Source organism: Mirounga leonina, unplaced genomic scaffold (genome assembly GCF_011800145.1).
Source record: "Mirounga leonina isolate KUSES-001 unplaced genomic scaffold, KU_Mleo_1.0 Mir_53, whole genome shotgun sequence".
In the NCBI taxonomy this organism is placed as follows: Eukaryota; Metazoa; Chordata; class Mammalia; order Carnivora; family Phocidae; genus Mirounga; species Mirounga leonina.
This window is the reverse complement of record NW_023270807.1, coordinates 101,945,188-101,964,691: the sequence shown is the minus strand read 5'-3', so window position 1 is coordinate 101,964,691 and position 19,504 is coordinate 101,945,188. Positions and strand designations below refer to the sequence as shown.

General features: G+C 37.6%; 1 protein-coding gene across 1 annotated transcript in view; it reads left to right on the top strand.

Moving 5' to 3' along the window:
* Positions 1-19,504, top strand: part of SYNE1 (spectrin repeat containing nuclear envelope protein 1) — a 428,272-nt gene that overhangs the window by 249,692 nt on the left and 159,076 nt on the right. Inside the window, exons 78-90 of the mRNA XM_034991032.1 lie at positions 1,957-2,294; positions 2,489-2,633; positions 3,476-3,694; positions 5,140-5,399; positions 6,726-6,891; positions 7,241-7,396; positions 9,503-9,655; positions 10,243-10,425; positions 11,303-11,440; positions 15,641-15,826; positions 16,027-16,149; positions 16,410-16,592; positions 17,692-17,835. Coding sequence (XP_034846923.1) covers positions 1,957-2,294; positions 2,489-2,633; positions 3,476-3,694; positions 5,140-5,399; positions 6,726-6,891; positions 7,241-7,396; positions 9,503-9,655; positions 10,243-10,425; positions 11,303-11,440; positions 15,641-15,826; positions 16,027-16,149; positions 16,410-16,592; positions 17,692-17,835 — 2,394 coding nt within the window. The remainder of the gene's footprint in view (positions 1-1,956; positions 2,295-2,488; positions 2,634-3,475; positions 3,695-5,139; positions 5,400-6,725; positions 6,892-7,240; positions 7,397-9,502; positions 9,656-10,242; positions 10,426-11,302; positions 11,441-15,640; positions 15,827-16,026; positions 16,150-16,409; positions 16,593-17,691; positions 17,836-19,504) is intronic.

Below are 19,504 nucleotides of genomic sequence, written 5' to 3'. Positions count from 1 at the left end.
TATACCATAGTTTCTTTTCTTTTTTTTTCTAATTGAAGTATGGTTGATACACATTACATTAGTTTCAGGTATGTGACATAATGATTTGACGAGTCATATGTCATGCTGTGCTCACCGTAAGTGTAGCTACCATTTGTCAACATACAACACTATTACAATACCACTGACTATAGTCCCTAAGCTGTACCTTTCATTCCTGTGACTTATTCCTTCCATAACTCGAAGTTTTTGCCTCCCACTTCCCTTCACTCATTTGCCCATCCCCCTCACCCACCTCTCCTCTGGCCACCATCAGTTTGTTCTCTGTATTTATGGGTCTATTTCTGCTTTTTATTTGCTTGTTCTGTTTTTATATTCTACATATAAGTGAAATCATATGGTTTGTCTTTGTCTGACTTCTGTCACCTAGCATAATACCCTCTAGCTCCATCCATGTTGTCACAAATGGCAAGATCGCCTTTGTTCTTATGGCTGGGTAGTATTCCATTGTGTATATATACCACAGCTTCCTTATCCATTCATCTTTCAATGGACACTTGGGTTGCTTCCATATCTTGGCTATTGCAAATAATGCTTCTTTAAACATAGGGGTGCATATATCCTTTGAATATGTTTTCATTTTCTCTGGGTAATTACCCAGTAATGGAATTACTGGATCATATGGTATTTCTATTTTTTAACTTGTTGAGGAGCCTCCATACTGTTTTCCACAGTGGCTGCACCAGTTTACATTCCCACCAACAGGGCATGAAGGTTCCTTTTTCTCTGCATCCTCACCAACACTTGTTATTTCTTGCATTTTGATGCTCTTCATTCTGACAGGTGTAAGATGATATCTCATTGTGGTTTTGATTTTTATTGCCCCGATGAAGAGTGATGTTGAGCATCTTTTCATGTGTGTATTTGCCATCTGTATGTGTTCTTTGGAAAAATGTCTATTCAGATCCTCCGCCCATTTTAATTGGATTATTTGTGGGGGTTTTGGTATTGAGTTGTATAAGTTCTTTTTATATATTTCAGATATTAACCCCCAATTGGATATATCATTTGTGAATATCTTCCATTCAGTAGGTTACCTTTTTGTTTCATTGATGGTTTCCTTTGTTCTGCAAAAGATTTTCATTTTGGTGCAGTTCCAGTAGTTCATTTTTGTTTTTGTTTCCTTTGCCTGAGGAGACATCTAGAAAAATGTAGCTAAGACCAATGTCAAAGAAATTACTGCCTATCTTTTTTTCTAGGACTTTAATGTTTTAGGTATCACATTTAATCCATTTTGAATTTATTTTTGTATACTACATTTTCTTTAACCATTCATCTGTGGATGAACACTTAGGTTGTTTCCATACCTTGGCTAGTGAAAAATGCTGCTATAACATAGGAGTACAGATATCTTTTCAAGATGATTTCATTTATCTTTTGGGTAAATACCCAGAAGTGGGATTGCTAGATTCTGTGCTGGTTCTATTTTTAATTTCAAAGTGGGATTGCTAGATTCTATGGTGGTTCTATTTTTAATTTCTTTAAGAACTTCCATACTCCTTTCCATAGTGGCTTTACCAGTTTGCATTCCCACTGGCATTATACTTCCAACCAACTGAGACATTATTTCACTTTGGTAAATATTCAGCCTCTCATATATTGCAAAGCATTATATATTTATTTTTAAAAGGGAGAGAACAAAGCTTCAGAAGTAGTCAAGATACCACCAAAAAATTTCTATTTTACTTGTGTCCATGTTTATTTATTTTAACTGCCATAATAAAATCATAACACAAATAGGAGAAGGAAAAAAGTAATGGTGAATTGTGCCTAAAAAAATTCCACCAACTTATCAATTCACTTATAGCATATACCCACATGACTGAGGACTGGAAAAGAAGTGGAAAAAAATTAAACTATTTCCAGTAAATACATTGCAATTGAGAGTTGATTGTGTTTGCCATTACTGTTTTTCAGGCTGCCTTAACTCAAATATATAGTCAATGTCAAAGGTACTATCAAGTATCTCAAGCAGCTAACGACTGGCTTGAGGATGCTCATGAAATGTTACAACTGGCAGGCAATGGTCTAGACGTGGAGCATGCAGAGGAAAATCTCAAAAGCCACATGGAATTTTTTAGTACAGAAGATCAGTTCCACAGCAATCTGGAAGAGCTCCAAGGCCTGGTAGCCAGCTTGGACCCACTCCTCAAGCCAACTGGAAAAGAGGACCTAGCACAGAAAATGGCTTCCCTGGAAGAGAAGAGCCAGAGGATAATACAGGACTCCCATGCCCAGTTAGATCTCTTGCAGAGGTATTAGAGTTGTTTTAGTCTTTATATTCCAGTGAAATGAATTTTCACATGGAAAAGAGGAATATGCCAATGATGTACATTAGCATGTAAATTCATTCTTCTCTCTTAAGTATCATTAGACATATTCCACCAGAGCTCTGCATAGAAATGTGTGATTTTATGTTGCTTATTGTCTTTTGTCTGACTTTTTCAAGATGTGCTGCTCAATGGCAGGATTATCAAAAAGCAAGGGAAGAGGTTATCGCACTGATGAATGATGCAGAAAAGAAATTGTCTGAGTTTTCTTTATCGAAAACTTCTTCCAGTCATGAAGCAGAAGAAAGACTGTCAGAACACAAGGTTAGTTTTGGTTGATGTTTTAAATATCCTTTCATTGTAATTGTAATGGGTCTTTGTCATCTGAGAGTTCCAGAAACAGGTCAATAAATCTTCATTTACACCTGGATGCATTTAAATATGAAAAGGATATTAAATGTGAAAAGGATACATTTAGTCACATTTCATAGCAGTGTGAACTTAATTAAATGCTATCACCTTTTTAGGATTCCTGTTGAAATGTGCAGCTAGTTTCACAAAAAGACCAGAGAAATTTGCTTCTGATAAGATATGACAATAAATTAAAGAGGGCACATACTGAATGGAGCACTGGGTGTTATATGCAAACAATGAATCATGGAACACTACATCAAAAACTAATGATGTAATGTATGATTAACATAACATAATAAAAAAGATATGACAATAAATTTCAGTAAATACTTCCTGATAATAACTTCAATAAATTCAAATAATATTCAGATATTCATAACTGAGTCTCACTCCTATAACACAGCAATATAAGGTGGAATGTAACATATTTAAATATCAAATTCAGTGCCTTATATTTTTGCTGCCTTTTGAAATTGGGAGAATGTTATCTCAAGTCGCAAATGAACTTTTCTTCTTAATAAAATATTTTAATAAATAAATTTTCAATAAAGACATAAATTTACCTTACCTCTTTAAAACATTCACGCCTAAGTCAATTAAAAGTTAAGTGTAAAAGTAAGAGTTACCAGAGGAAAATAAAAATATGTAGGAACATTTCCTTTTGCAGGTCATTTTGAGCTTTACTGAAATCCGTAGAACTTCTGAAAAATTAGTCTCTCCTCATAACCTCTTTTATCTTCTCCCTATCTCAGTCTTTAGTGTCAGTAGTTAATTCTTTCCATGAGAAAGTTGTGGCCCTTGAGGATAAAACTTCACAACTGGAAAAAATTGGAAATGACGCAAGCAAAGCAGCCCTAAGCAGGTCGATGACTACTGTCCGGCAGCGCTGGACACGTCTCGGTGCTGTGGCTCAGGACCAGGAGAAGATACTGGAAGATGCAGTAGATGAGTGGAAAAGCCTTAACACTAAGGTAATTTCCACGACTGATGGGCTCAAAGAATTGTTTCCTTGCTGATGACCATGTATTTTGAAAAACGCTATTTTGTTTCTTTTTTGAAATTGGCTTTCTGAAAAGCAATAAGCCTTTCTTTTTTAAGTCTCTGTTTCAGTGACATGAAAGCCAAATTATGAAATGTAATGTGCAATTTAATGTGCAATTTAATCTAAATCAGGGTCTGATTATTTTTTTTTAAGATTTATTTATTTACTTTTAGAGAAAGAGAGAGCAAGCAAGAACGGGGGGGCGGGGAGGGATAGAGGGAGAGGGAGAGAAAGAATCCCAAGCAGACTCCCCGCTGAGCATAGAGCCTGACTCAGGGCTTAATCCCACAACCCTGAGATCATGACCTGAGCCAAAATCAGGAAGCTCCCCAGGGTCTGATTATTTTAATGAGAAAACCAAGCAATTAAATTTTGAAAGGAATACAAGCCCACTTTGCCCCATTTGCTAGGCTCTTAATAAAATTTTCTTACCCCCCCCCCTCTCTGTCTCTCTCTAAAATAAATAAGTAAATCTTAAAAAAAATTGGGGCACCTGGGTAGCTCAGTCATTTTAAGCACCTGACTCTTGGTTTCAGCTGAGGTCATGATCTCATGGGTCCTGAGACTGAGCCCCAAGTGTGGAGGGAAGGGGGGGGGTCCCTGCTCAATGGGGAGTCTGCTTGAGATTCTCTTCTTCTGCTCCTCCCCCCACTCGCACACACACAAACACTTTCTCTGTCTCGCCAATAAAAAAATAAATCTTTAAAAAAAATTTCTTACCTGGCCCTGAAAAAGTATAAAATACTTTCTTTGTCATGAAAATGAATGGGAATTTCCAAAATCCTATGTTTAATTTCTTTTATCTTTTAAGTAGGCTTCAGTATTTTAAACCATATCTTCCTTAATGACTCAAAGGCACACATTCATGTTAACATAAATATTGGAAAGAGTTTTTCTTTTATCTGTTTATTTAAAAAAAAACCAACCTTTTCTATGTTATGCAGTCTCTGATGGCCCTATTATTTTGAGATTAAATCTTAAAACCCAGAAATCTTCCCTTTCATGTTAAGGAGATTGTTCATGTCTAGTCCCTGAAATTTAGAGTTTATGCCATCATCTTTAACGTGCCTCAGTGCCTTTGGGTCAAATGTGGCATTTATTGGAATTGCTCTGTCTTTTCAGTTTATTTTATTTTTATTTAAAAGATTTTATTTATTTATTTGAGAGAGAGAGAATGAGAGAGAGCACATGAGAGAGAGGAGGGCCAGAGGGAGAGGCAGACTCCCCGCCGAGCAGGGAGCCCGACGCGGGACTCGATCCCGGGACTCCAGGATCATGACCTGAGCCGAAGGCAGTCGCTTTAACCAACTGAGCCATCCAGGCGCCCCTTTTCAGTTTATTTTTGATCTTCACAGTATATACATTTGTCCTCAGGTTACAAAAGCCAGGGAAATGATTGATCAGCTGCAAGATAAATTACCGGACAGTTCTGCAGAGAAAGCCTCAAAAGCAGAACTCTTCACTCTTCTTGACCATCATGACACACTCGTTCTGGAGCTGGACCAGCAGCAGCTGGCCTTAGGTCTGCTGCAGCAACAAGCACTGAGCATGCTCCAGGATGGAGCCACGCCGTCCCCTGGAGAAGAGCCATCTATTGTCCAGGAAATCATGGCAATGCAAGATAGGTGCCTGAAGTAAGCATACACTTGCTTTCATTCTCTGTTACTAAACTTGGCCATGACCCAGAGGGATAAGCGTAGTATTAGAGTCTGGGGATTCTCCCATCATGCCACCTTAAAAACGTGGGGAACTGTTCGCTTCATCCCTGCTTTTCATTTTTCTTAACTCTTCAAGTATTTATCTGAAAAATACATCCTAGTAGTATTTAGAAATACAGTGATGAGCCATACAGAATTCAGTCTCTACCTTCATGAGGTTTACATGTTCCGACAACTACGGAAGCATTTCAGCAGAGCATGGAAAGAGTGGTAAGGGCATATGCAGCACCTCTAGGAGAGGAATCAAGGAAGGCTTCCCTTCAGGAGGGGTGCTTATGCTGAAGTCTGGGCAGGCTTGAGCTAGGCAGTGAAGTGGGAGGAGAGGTTAGCCAACAGGGGAATACAATGTAAGAAAGCTTGGATGTGAGCATGTCACTTTCAAGGAGCGGTTGGGCGACAGGGCAATTCCTGAGAAATGAAGCTTGAAAGGTGAACAGGTGAGAGCTATTGAAAACTTCATTTTGATAAAGCTTGATAATTCATTGGCTAAATTGGAAGACAGGGAGATCAGAACAAGGGTAATATCAAAGTCCAGATAAATGATAGCTATTTACTGATAGTGAACTTAGTGGAAAGAGAAAGTTAATCTTGATGTGTAACCAGCCTGAATCACTTGTTGAGCCAGAGGAAAAAATGTCAATAGATGATTTTACCCTGTATTAACTAATATTACTCATCCATAGCCTATATTCCCCTCTTCTACTTATAGATGAATAAGGGATAATCTGACTTCACTTATTTAAACTTTTTTACCAAACTTTTGTCAATTCAAATAAAAACTTATACTTTGGATGTTGAACATTATTAACTGCCAAATTTCCAAAGCTTGATACTTTGTTTAGAGACTGGCTTCTAATAGCCACCAACATTCCAATTACACATTACTTTTAAGTGCTGATGATTCTGCACCATTTGAGTAGATTTCCAAAGAGGAAATAAATAAACAATCTCCAATTGTTTAAGATAGGAAAATTCATTGCAATTCAGTGGCTTGGGAGTGTGTCAACTCTCAGTTTTCCAGGGATAAATCATTGACTTCATATGACATATATTCTTCTGTTGTACTTGGCTTAAGTGTTACTGAACATTATCTCAGAATTTGGGGAAGTGTCTTTATTTGCAAAAAAGGATATGAGGCTTTAGTTTTTTTTAATGTCTGTTTTTGATAATATTATATCATTGATTAGGGACTTCCTTTCATTTCAAATCCTCTTCTGGTTTCTCCCTTTAATGTTTCTGAAGCATGCAGGACAAAGTGAAGAGTAACGGAAAGGTGGTAAAGCAAGAGCTAAAGGAGCGAGAAGTTGTGGAGACTCAAATCAATTCGGTGAAATCTTGGGTTCAGGAAACAAAGGAATATTTGGGGAATCCAACAATAGAAATAGATGCTCAACTTGAAGAACTTCAGGTACCAAACTCTTCTTATTCCCTATACCCATCATTTTAAAATGTTGTCCTGATTTTAATGAGATATGTTTGTTTATATTTGGTGAGTATTGAATTAAAATTTTTCAGAAATGTAACATATAAAAGGCTTTGAGTACTATTTCGAGGGACTTCCTTTTGTTCTGTATAAAGGGGACATGCTTCTCCCCAGAGACTAAGGAAAGGCTTGAGGTTTTTTTTTTTTTTAAGATGTTTCTCTAAGTCCACACTTCATATATTGATAAACAATACATAGTCTTGTCTCTGTACCCATAAAAATGAATTTCCTTATCAGGCTCCCAGAAGCTTCTAATTTTGATCATTTTTTTTAGATTCTCCTAACAGAAGTCACAAATCACCGACAGAACATTGAGAAAATGACTGAAGAGCAGAAGAATAAGTACCTGGGTCTTTACTCCATCTTACCTTCTGAACTGTCCCTTCAGTTAGCTGAGGTGGCACTAGACCTGGGAACTATCCATGATCAGGTAAACCTAGGGGCACAAAGTATGCCTTTCCATTCTTTCAGAGGCTCAGTACTCTTGTTTGACAGTTCTTGATTTTCACAATCCTGTCTTCATGGAAACAGTTAAAAACATATCAGTATAAAACAACAATACTAAATTAGAGGTCTTATTTGTAGGCAAGAAACATATCAGATGATCACAGATATGAACAATAATGTTATGCAATTAAAAATAACTTACCTACTTCACCTTTTTCTAAAATAGATGACTTAAAATTTTTTAAAAGCTATATTTCATGTATTCAACAAAAATTTTTTGAGTACTCAGGACCTGCCAGGTACTCTTCTAGCTGTTATTTCAGTTCAGCAAAATGTAAGTTCAGTAGGTGAAGATATTTGAAAAAAGGGAAAATCAAAGTAAAAAAATAAGGTAAAGCCAGGGAGGAAGTTATTACCCAAAATGCACGTTGGTGGGTCCTATAATGTTGCTAGAAGAAAGCCCTTCAAATAAACTCTAGCTTTCAAATGACCAAAGAAAGATGTGACATAATCCAATCCATGTCTATAAATTTTAAAACAAATCTTTTTTTTTTTAAACAAAGAGATACATAATCATTCATAGTACTGAGATCAGAGGGAGATTTCTATCTTAAGTCCCAAAAAGAGGACATGCTTTCATATAGTGTAAATAGCTTTGGTAGCATCTGTATGGAAACATAATAGTGTTTTAAGACCTCCTTGCTGACATAATGCTAAAGCACAGTTAAGTTGAAAGCAGTCTATGGGGGACAAAGAGAAGATATACCACTAATTCTAAAGTGCTGCATGAAATGGAAAGTAGTGTCACATTGTAGCAATTATAAAATTCATACAAGTACACTGCATTTTTGGACCCTCCAATGAATAATACAAAGTGTTTTAAAAATTTCAACAAAATCCAATGCTACTACCTCATGATATTGACCTAAACTAAAATGTTATTTTCTATTTTAAGTGTTTAATTGGCCGATTTGGTTTTTCTTCTTAGACATTGGAAGGTCTACTGGGAAAAGTTGAGATCCTAAAAAAAAGTTCAGATCTTAAAAAAAAGTTCAAATTTAATTTTTCTTTTTCTCTGGATAAATTTCTCTATATTAGAGTTATTCTCATGCATCTCATTTACGTTGGCACTCAACTCAAAATAATGAAGGCCAAAGAAGTATTTTTTTTTAAGATATTTATTTATGTGAGAGAGAGAGTGAGCAAGTGTGAGCGGTGGGGAGGAACACAGGGAGAGAGAGAGAATCTCAAACAGACTCCCCGCTGAGCGAGGAGTCCACACAGGGCTCCATCTCACAACTCTGAGATCATGACCTGAGCTGAAACGAAGAGTTGGACGCTCAACCAACTGAGCCACCCAGGCACCCCAAAAAAGTGTTCTTTTAATGGCATGTTTCCTCTAAAGTGCTTTTCACTTATATAAAGAAAATATTTCTTTATCGTTTTCTCTTAAGCATTTTATTATAAGCAATAATATCACTGTTTTCAAATCAAACCAAAGCCATTTGAAACTTATAAACATTAACTGTATTTTTTTTTTACCTTTCTTTTTATTGGCTGTGCTTAACACTTTTTTGATATATTATCAGGATGTACTTGGGAAGTTGGAAGAGGAGTTAACAGATCACCAACAGCTAACTTATAAAAAGGTGCTTGGAAACAAATCCAGATGCTTCCAATGATCTGGAAGTATTTTCCATTTTATGGAGAAAAAGGCTTAAAGGAATTTGTGTTCTGAATTTGGTAAATGGAGAACCTAGGATTCAAACTCAGCTATATACATACTATTATTTGTAATGAGTATTCTATAAACATTTGATGCATAGATCACTGTACATGCATTGCTTGTTTCTTTGCTGAAACAGCAGCAGAAAGGGACAGTGGAGGTATGAAGGTGGTGGGAAGCAAAGCTTCCTGGAAAGCCGTGAGAGCTAGTAACGGCACGTGGCTGGCCTGACTAAGTCCATCAACGCCAGAGTGGTGTTAACCACCTCACGCATCTCTTGTCAACATCTTAAGATGGAGGTTTTCATTAGCACTTATGCGGTTTTAATCATGGTTGGTTTTGCTGTTCTCATTGATTATTTAGATCCAGGACAAAGTAAGAGAAGTTGAACAGAGCAAGACCATGAGCCAGGAATTCAGCCGGCAAATTCAGAAGATAGCCAAAGATCTCACAACTATTCTGAGTAAGCTGAGAACAAAGACAGATAATTTAGCTCAAGCTAAAAATGACCAAAAGGTAAGGAAGGAGAAGTGGAAACCTAAGAGTGCTACTGAATGAATTAACTATTTTTTGGAGTTATTTTGGGGATATAGAGCGGGGGAAAAAAAGCTTTCTTGATTAACAAAGGCAGGCAGTAAGACATTTTATAAACATAACAGCATAGATCACTTACTTCATCATTACAATGGAGTGTATTAATAAATGTACCTACATATGTGTGTAAGAGGGAAGAGTGTCAAAGGACCAGATAATGATTTGGGAATATAAGTATAAAAATTCCAAAATGAAGGATGGTCTTGGTGGTTAAATGTGTGTTCTCGCTCTGCTGATGAGTTAAGTGATGAATCCTTTTTGGGTGGGGCAGAAGGATAACATTAACCTTCTCACTCAGCCTCACAGGAAATGAACACCAGGGTTACAAAACATCCTGTCTGCTCTGCCTTTCTAACCAAAGAAACAGAAATGACCTGATCAGAGTAGAATTATTCTTTATAATATTTGGCATTTACAAAAGTCATTTAAAATATCACCCTTGATCTTGGAAAATCTGGAGAAATTTACTTTCTATAGTCTAATGCTCTTTTGTTTTGGCTTCCATTTAGGTGCTAGGAGAGGAATTAGATGGCTGTCATTTAAAATTAATAGAACTAGATGCAGCAGTACAGAAATTTGCAGAACAGAATGGCCAACTGGGTAAACCACTGGCCAAGAAGATAGGAAAACTGACTGAACTCCACCAGCAGACCATTAGGCAGGCTGAAAATCGGCTCTCCAAGCTCGGTCAGGTATGTCTTCCAGGCCAGGCATCAAAATCTTCTAAGGCAGAAATTCAGTGTTTGTTTTTCTTTTGGAAGTAAATCAAAAGATAATATTGACAATGATGAGGGTAGTTTAAGGGTAGCTTATTTCATACCACACCTGTGTTCCTAAAATTTACATCTAAACTTGCCTTTATTTTATATCAAACCATATTATAAGTTCATTGACAAACATGGTCATATAAATGGACTTTTGGAATGAATATTTTGTCAACTGGAGAAGTATTTTGTGAAATGAATACTCATCCAGTAACATGTTTTACAAAATCAGTATGGAGTGAATTCAAATATCTTAAAGTTATATATATATAAAGTAAAAAATATATATATTTAAAGATGTAAGACATAAGATATATATATATATATATATATATATACATATATACATGCTTGCATTTACCTTTTACTTAATAGGTTCAGGTCACACATCCATCATAATTGTTGACTGTAGATTCACCTTTATAAATTGATGATGTGTTTTTTGTGTAATCAGGGACAAACTAAATCATGATTTGGCAACTAATGAATTATAGTACCAAAACCTCCTTATTCAGTGAGGGTGGAGTATGGGAGGAGGGGTAGAGAGGTATTAGACAGATGACTAAGAAATGAGAATAGAAAATATTTTTAAAAGACAGTTATTCAAGCATATTAAGGACTTGGACTTTATCCTAAAGTCACTCGGACGTCCTTGACAGGTTTTCAACAAGGAAATGATTGTTTATGATACCTTTAGATATCACAGATCCCCTAGGATTATTGTATCTGAAGAGAAATAGAAGACTGATTTCTAGCTCATGAGGCAGAGTTTACAATTGCTATCTGAATGGTAATGATTTTTCAGGCAGCATCACATTTAGAAGAATACAATGAAATGCTTGAATTCATTTTGAAGTGGATTGAGAAAGCTAAAGTGTTGGTACATGGAAAGATTACATGGAATTCGGCACACCAACTTCGAGAACAATACATTTTACATCAGGTAACTTTGGGAAAAAACGTTTTCAAAGAGTAACTTAGAGAGCAATTTGATTTAACTGGCTAGACTGACAGAAAATTTAAAGGACCATGATGTAGAATTATTGTAGGTGCCAGATAAAAAGAAAGCTAAGGTAGCCCTAATGACTTGTCCAAAGGTTTGTAAGAAAGTGGCTACCCATAAGATTTCATTAGACTGTATAAATAAATAAATATCCTCTATCTCCCCTAGACTTTTCTTTCTCCAAGACCCCAAATAATCAGCCAGATACAGGTCTCTCTTTTTTTGCGGCTTCTTTGAAACAATCACATGCGGGGATATGGTGGGAAATTCTTCCCCAGGAAGAGATGTGACATGTGGAAAGAGTATAGGCTCCAGACTCAGACTGATGGGAAAACCAAGCTCTGTTATTTAGGGCTGTGTGATTTGGAGCAAACTATTTTGCCTCTCTGAATTCCGTTTTCTCATCAATAAGATGGAGATGTAAATGATATTTATATTGCAGAATTATTAGGAGGATCAAATGGTTTAACATATGTGCAAATATCAAGCACACCACGTGCCACATGGGTGCCTCCCAAGCATTCAGCCTAGTCTTGGTTGTCTGGCTTTCCAGAGGAAGTAGGGGTCAGCTGGAAAGGAGCAAAGAGTTCATATCACATGGTGGCTGCATTACTTCATTTCCGGAAGTTTTCTTCTGGTTATATCATCCAGGAAATTATTTCATCCTTTTATTATCTTTAGCTTGAATTAGTACAAATATCTAGTAGCCCAGTTAGCTTACAATACAATACAGAATGATTTTTACTTAGTTACATGGATATCCTGAAGTATTTTAGATTCTCTCTCTTTTATTCTGATTTATGTATACTCATATCTTTTAAATCATTTGCTTTTCCATTCCTATGGACAGGGTTCTAGGTCAAAGCCCCATTTTCTCCTTCTTGGAATGCTTTAACAAATGCTAATTAATTTCCCTATGTACATAATCGTTCTTTTCTAATCAATCTTGCATACCCTTCTGGAATCATTCTTATACCACTCAAGACAAGACTTAAGTTACAATTGGTTGTAAACAGTGAAAAAAATATTCAACCTCATTAGAAATCTAGAAACGAAAATTTAAAGAGAGAGAACACTCTATCAAATTAACACCATTTAGAAGGTATTTGGTGGGGCGCCTGGGTGGCTCAGTTGTTAAGCACCTGCCTTCGGCTCAGGTCATGATCCCAGGGTCCTGGGATTGAGCCCCGCATGGGGCTCCCTACGCCGTGGGAAGCCTGCTTCTCCCTTTCCCACTCCCCCTGCTTGTGTTCCCTCTCTCGCCGTGTCTTTCTCTGTCAAATAAAATCTTTAAAAAAAAAAGTTATTTGAGGTTCATATTTAAAGAAGTGAGAACTCTCAACTCTGAAGGTTACTTGTTAAAAACTTTTTGAAAAACAATTGGCAAAATGTATCATGATCATCAAAATGTTACTACTCCATAATCCAAAATGTAGAAAATATGTGGTATTAATAACTATACTGGAATTTTGTTTTTTAAAGATTTTATTTATTTATTTGAGAGAGAGAAAGAGAGTGTGAGCCAGGGTGGGGGGCTTGGGGGGGGGGAGTGGGGGGGGGGGGAGAAAGGGGGAAAGTATCTCAAGGGGACTCCATGCTGAGCATGGAGCCTGACACAGGGCTTGATCTCATGACCCTGAGATTATGAATTGAGCTGAAACCCAGGGTCAGATGCTTAACCGACTGAGCCACCCAGGTGCCCCACTATAGTGGAATTTCTTTTTTAAGATTTTATTTATTTATTTGAGAGAGAGAGTGAGCAGGAGCAGAGGGGAGGGGCAGAGGGAGAGGGAGAAGCAGTCTCCCCACTGAGCAGGGAGTCCAACATGGGGCTTGTTCGTAGGACCCTGAGATCATGACCTAAGCCAAAGGCAGAGGTTACTGAAGACCTAGGACTCTGAGATCATGACTGAGGCACCTAGATACCCCTATAGTGGAATTTTAAAGAAAATGTCAAGTCACTTTTCTCAATGACATTTTGGATATAATAGAGTATAAATGTAGTCTTTAAAATGACCATCAAGGCTTTTTTTTCTTTTAAGTAGGTCCTGCACTCATTTATTTATTCAACAAACATTTATAGAATGCTTTCTTTCCAAAGCTAGCAATTTAAAATACAAAGAATATTCCCTGTTCTTGCCCCAGGGAGTTGATAAAAGAGGCACAAGACAGATCTAGACAGTTACAAACAGTGTGATAAGTGCTGGAAATGAGGGATCAAAGTGCTGAGGGAGCCCATAGGAGCATGCTCCACCCACATTGCCTGGGGTCTAGGGGAAGTTAAAAGAGGCCTTCTTAGGAAAAAGTAAGTCCCGCCTGAGTCCTGAATGACAGGCTGCCTACTTGTGTGAAATGCATTTTAGACAAAAATGCATGTCGAAATCCCAGTAGTAAGAGTGAGGGGTGCTCTGGTGCAGTGGAGGGGGCACTATGGGGAGGAGGTGTGGAGGAGAGCTGGAAAGAAGCTTAAGAGGTAAGAATAGAGGGAGAAGAGAAAAGATCAAAAGCCCTGTTAAGAACTTGGGCTTTACCCTACAGTCCCTCCGAAGCCTTTGACAGATATTCTTCAGGCAAGCGACAAATTCAGGCTTGTATTTTAAGAAAGACGATTTAGCAGCCTGTGGAAAATAGACTGATGAAGGTAAGACAGCATGGAAGTTGGCTTCAGTATTATGACAGAGAGTGACAGGGTCCCTCTTTGGAGGTTGAGAGAAGACAGAATCAAGGGCTATCACTGAGCTAGAATTCTGGACTCTGGAGACTCTTAGATATGGGTGAAAGAGAGGGAGGAGCCATGGACAACTCCCAGGTGTTTTGACTTGGGCAGTGGGTGAGTTGAGTGCCTCACAGACACGGGATACCGCCTGTCTGTGGGTCTCTCGGAAGCTCAGGAGAGAACTCAGCCTGTAGACACTCTTTTGAGGAGTTCTTCCTTACCTGCCTTAGTTCAGGCTGCCCATGTTTAGCCAAAAACAGTACACAGAGAGAATGCATGTGTTCTAAAGTCAGGTGGAAAAGAAAGATGGAATATTGTACATATATTATGGTCTCAATTACCTTAAAATATACCCAAATGTAACAGTAGTTATCTCCTATTTAAAGTTATCTCTGACGTATTGTGGAGTATTTTATTTTCTTCTTTATATTTTCAATATTTTCTAAGCTTTAATATTTAAATGTATATATATATATATATATATATATATATATATATATACACACACATATATATATAGCATTCCTCATGAGGAAAAAAAAACTGTACTTTATTTAAAAAAAAATAAAGATCTATTGCCTAAGAATAATGTCCCAGCTCCCATTTCTCCTCTTTGTACATCACATATCCCAGTAACTGCACATTTTGGGCTCACTCACCTCTGTTCCTTTACTTACGCTCTTCCTTCTCCCAATCTTCCTGCAAGTAGGAGCATATCTCATTTCTGTCATCTTTAACCTTTCTACTCTTTAACTCTACTCATATAATGTGTATTATGTGGTTAGCAATCCATTTGTATTATTAGTCCCACTAGATGATACTACCCTGAATGACGAGGGCTGTGTTTTATTCTTCTTGGTATCTCAAGTTGCTGCTACCCTCCTTGTCTCACCAAAACCAAGTGTTCAAAGGTTTTTGTTTGTAATGCCCTTGTGTTATTTTCATTTCTTAGATCAATAAGCATCTCAGATCTTAGAAAATTAGAGCTGAAAGGCATCTCTTGAGTTTAAATATGAGAAAAAAGTAGGCTCAGCAACCTGACAAAGAGGCCCAAGTTGTCAGAGCATCGACGCTCCTGGGATACTCACGTCCTGACCCTCACCAGGGAGCAGTTTGGGGCAGTAGATAGAGCATGAGCCTTAAGATCCAACACTTAATAACACGTGGCCTCGGCAAACCGTTGACAGTTCCTAAACTTTGATTTCTTTTTCTGTGAAATGGGGATAAGAGTGGGTGGGGAGTAGGCACAGGGGTGTGAAGGTTAAACACAATAAGACACACAGAACCTCCACAGTGCGCATGAGAACTGTGGATAACATCTCCCTCTCTTCTAGTCTGATGGTCTAATACCACAGCAGATTGAGTACCTATACGTCTATCTCTGCCTACCTGTCAATGTCATGAATATGGATAATTCTCTCTAGACCATGCTAGAAGAATCTGAAGAAATTCACAGCAATCTGGAAGCAATGATTGAGAAATTACAGTACCTCGCTAGCGTGTACTGCACAGAAAAAATGTCTCAGCAAGTGGCAGAACTGGGACGGGAGTCTGAGGAGCTGCGACAGATGATCAAAATTCGTTTGCAGAATCTCCAAGATGCTGCCAAGGTAAAATATAACAATAATAATAATAATAATAATAATAGTAATTCAAATTGGAAAGTCTATCATTTTAAAAAAATGGTGGTTTTATAGTGGAGATGTAGTACTCAGCTCTGATAATGCCTTCTTGACTGCGATGTTACTCTTCTATGACTTTGAACTTCAAGTGCTTATATACTGACATTCATATTGCTTTTACTCTGTAGGATATGAAAAAATTTGAAACCGAGCTAAAAAACTTACAAGTTGCTTTGGAGCAAGCCCAGACAACCTTGACTTCTCCAGAAGTCGGACGTCTTAGTCTCAAGGAGCAACTTTCTCATCGACTGGTAAGCAAAAATAATTCAGAGGAAATGAGTTAGGGAGCTATATTTAAAAAAAAAAAAAAAGGAAGATAGTGAGGAAAAATGATTTTTAAACTCAGTTACAGTCTTAGTACTCTATACATTAAAAAAAATTCCTTGGGAAATGTTTATGACACGTGACAGAGCTGTAATTTAGTAAACGTCTCTGGCCTATGAAATAAGCTATTAAAATATACGATCTTCCCATGCATTACAAAATGTAAAATGTGAACTTGCACTTTCAGCACTTGTTGTCTGAGATGGAGTCACTCAAGCCAAAGGTCCACGCTGTGCAGATCTGCCAGAGCACACTCCGGATCCCCGAGGAGGTGGTCACCAGCTTGCCGCTCTGCCACGCCGCTCTGCACCTGCAGGAGGAGGCGAGCCGATTACAGCACACGGCCATCCAGCAGTGCAACCTCATGCAGGCATGTGCTCCTATACCTGCCGCAGGAGCCTCCCGTCCCCGCGCCGGCGAGCAACGGCTAATGAGTCATGGGCTTCTTTTCTTAGCCTTGTGTGGGCTCAGCCATCAAAACACATCCAGAGTGTTAAATTTGACAGATTGTTGTGCTTATATAAAATAAGGAGATGAAATGCTATCATTTGGATCACCCACAAAAGCCTGGGGAAAGCTCTATAAAAAATATCCTTTGGTGAACACTATCTTTGAGCAATATATTTTAGTAAAGAACAACTTATAAAGGTTAATTTTGTCTTCAGTCATATATTTTTATCTCTTTTTATCCATCTGAGAATCCTCTAAAGCCTTGTAAAATGCCTTTACTGCTAGTATATGTTACAGAATTTTTTTTTCATATTTCAGCTTACTGATGCACCAAATGCATTTCCTTGCCTGAAAAGTACATCCACGTGTAACTCTTAATCTCTTTAGCTAAGAAGAGAAAAATCATTTACTAGGAAGGAATGACACTCTCCACCTCATATCTCCTTTCCACTAATACTTTACCTGCTTTATCCAAAAATTTCATACATATCTGCTCATTAAATAGCTAATGGTCAACTTGGTCAACTAGTTTTGCTCCTTGAATTATCTTGTAATTTGTTACATAGTAAATTCCTGAGGATAGAAGTCATGCTTACTTCATTTTTTTTTGTCTTCCACCCCAGCATTTAGACAAGTGCCTTACATATATATATATTTAGTATTTCTTAGATGGAAAAATGAAGCAATCATGTTTTTCGTACTGCTTCCCACCACAACGTTGTTCTGGCCATAACATTGCCATTTTCAGGATAACATGAATAGGGAGAAGAGAGAGGATCTAGCCACTTAGCTATTTTGAGTCAGTTGATAATCTTAGCAAACTATTTTAGAGAGAAGTCTTTGAAATATCTGCATAAACTTGAGGACTTGAATCAGCCAGGGATTTTGCCCATCATTTCTTTATTCCCTAGACACACAGGTAAATACCAGTTAACGCTACATACAGCAGCACAGAATGATTCCCATAGTTATTGATATAGAAAGATAATTGTGTGTTGTTTTTTTTTCCCCTTTCAAAGGAGGCTGTGGTGCAGTATGAACAGTATGAGCAAGAAATGCAACACCTCCAGGAGCTGATAGAAGGAGCTCACAGAGAAATTGAGGACAAACCTGTGGCCACCAGTAACATCCAGGAGCTGCAGGCCCAGATTTCTCGGCATGAGGTGAGACAGGAACACAGGCACTTGCTGAGAACGTGTCATTGGTTTCTAGTGAATCACAGAGAAAAGTTTTCCCTGTCCCGTACACAGTGTGCTCAGTTCTTGGGGATCCTCTCTGACTGTCTTTGCATTTTGAGCACTGTATTTGCTGATCCTTTCCAAGACCCAGGAGCCTGAGTCTTCCCCTTGAGGCCAAAACCTCTTTACATGTTGCTGATGACATATCTCACCTGAGATCCACCAATTGTCTCCTGCACCCAAAATTCTCACAGTTAATTACACCAAAACATAGTCCACTGGGTATTCAAAGCCTGCTAGAAACAGCAATGCTCAAAGCCTTGCTGCTTTGATCACTCTCTTCAAAAAGAAGAAACATTTCATATTAAAAACAAAATCATTTGCTCTTTCAAATATAGGTTATTTCAGTTGCTTCCACCAAAATCAGAGTATGGTCCATGTTGTTTTGCTGATTTCCAGATTGTGTCTGTTAGCATCTTCCCCATTTTCAAATATGCCTTCTTTCTTGAATTTATAACTTCATTATAAACTTAGGACTTGAACACTCCTTGTGCAGACTTCGTCTCAGAGATCATAGACCTTAAGTGTCTTGGCCCATTGATACCTACCAGTGAATTTCTTCTGACCTGTCAATTCCTATATGGCTCACATTTACTTTTTCCCTTGGGGACTGGCTCAAAGCATCATGAATTGGGGTAAGCAACAGGGCAGGGAAGGGTGTCTTATTTCTCTGTGCCAAGGGTGGATATTTAGTTTATTCTTCATCTGCTCTGTTTTAACTTTGCTGTCATAAGAGCAACAAACCATTTTTCCAAGCCAAGTATCATAGTGAGTTTCTCAGAAGATTCAATTGTTGCCTTTGAAGGATGAAATATCTCACTATGAAATATCTCTCCAAATGCAGTTCTTTAATTTCTTGACATGTCCAGTGCATCAGTACTTACATTTATATACGATTTACAAAATGATGTAAACAAACATCCCACCTACATTTACTTCTACACTGTACGTATCATCTATGTTAACTATTGATTTTCTGATGCCATTGGTTAAGTGAGAATATGTTATGCAAATATTTGAAACTACTGTTTATACAATTCATACATTAGGCTATATATTACAAATTAATTCTGAAACTATTTTTAATGTCATTTTATAAGATCCGGAATTTTGTTGTAACAACTTTTCTCTCATAGTACAGAAAGTGTATATTTTTAAAATCTTGTCTAAAATAACAATAATTATAATTACTACAGTTTTTTTAGTTTTTTTAACAGTTTCCAAAGTTCTTATCTTTTATTTATTTATTTTTTTTAAAGATTTTATTTATTTATTTAAGAGAGAATGAGATAGAGAGAGAGCATGAGAGGGGGGAGGGTCAGAGGGAGAACCAGACTCCCTGCTGAGCAGGGAGCCTGATGCGGGACTCGATCCCGGGACTCTAGGATCATGACCTGAGCTGAAGGCAGTCGCTTAACCAACTGAGCCACCCAGGCGCCCCTGTTCTTATCTTTTATAACACCACTGTGAGGTAAGGATTTTTTTTTTTAATCATCTCCATTATACCGATAAGAAAACAAACTGATTTTTGTGACTTCCCAAGCTCCCAAATCTAGTAACTGATAGAAACCAGATTCTAAGCCAGTATATCTGT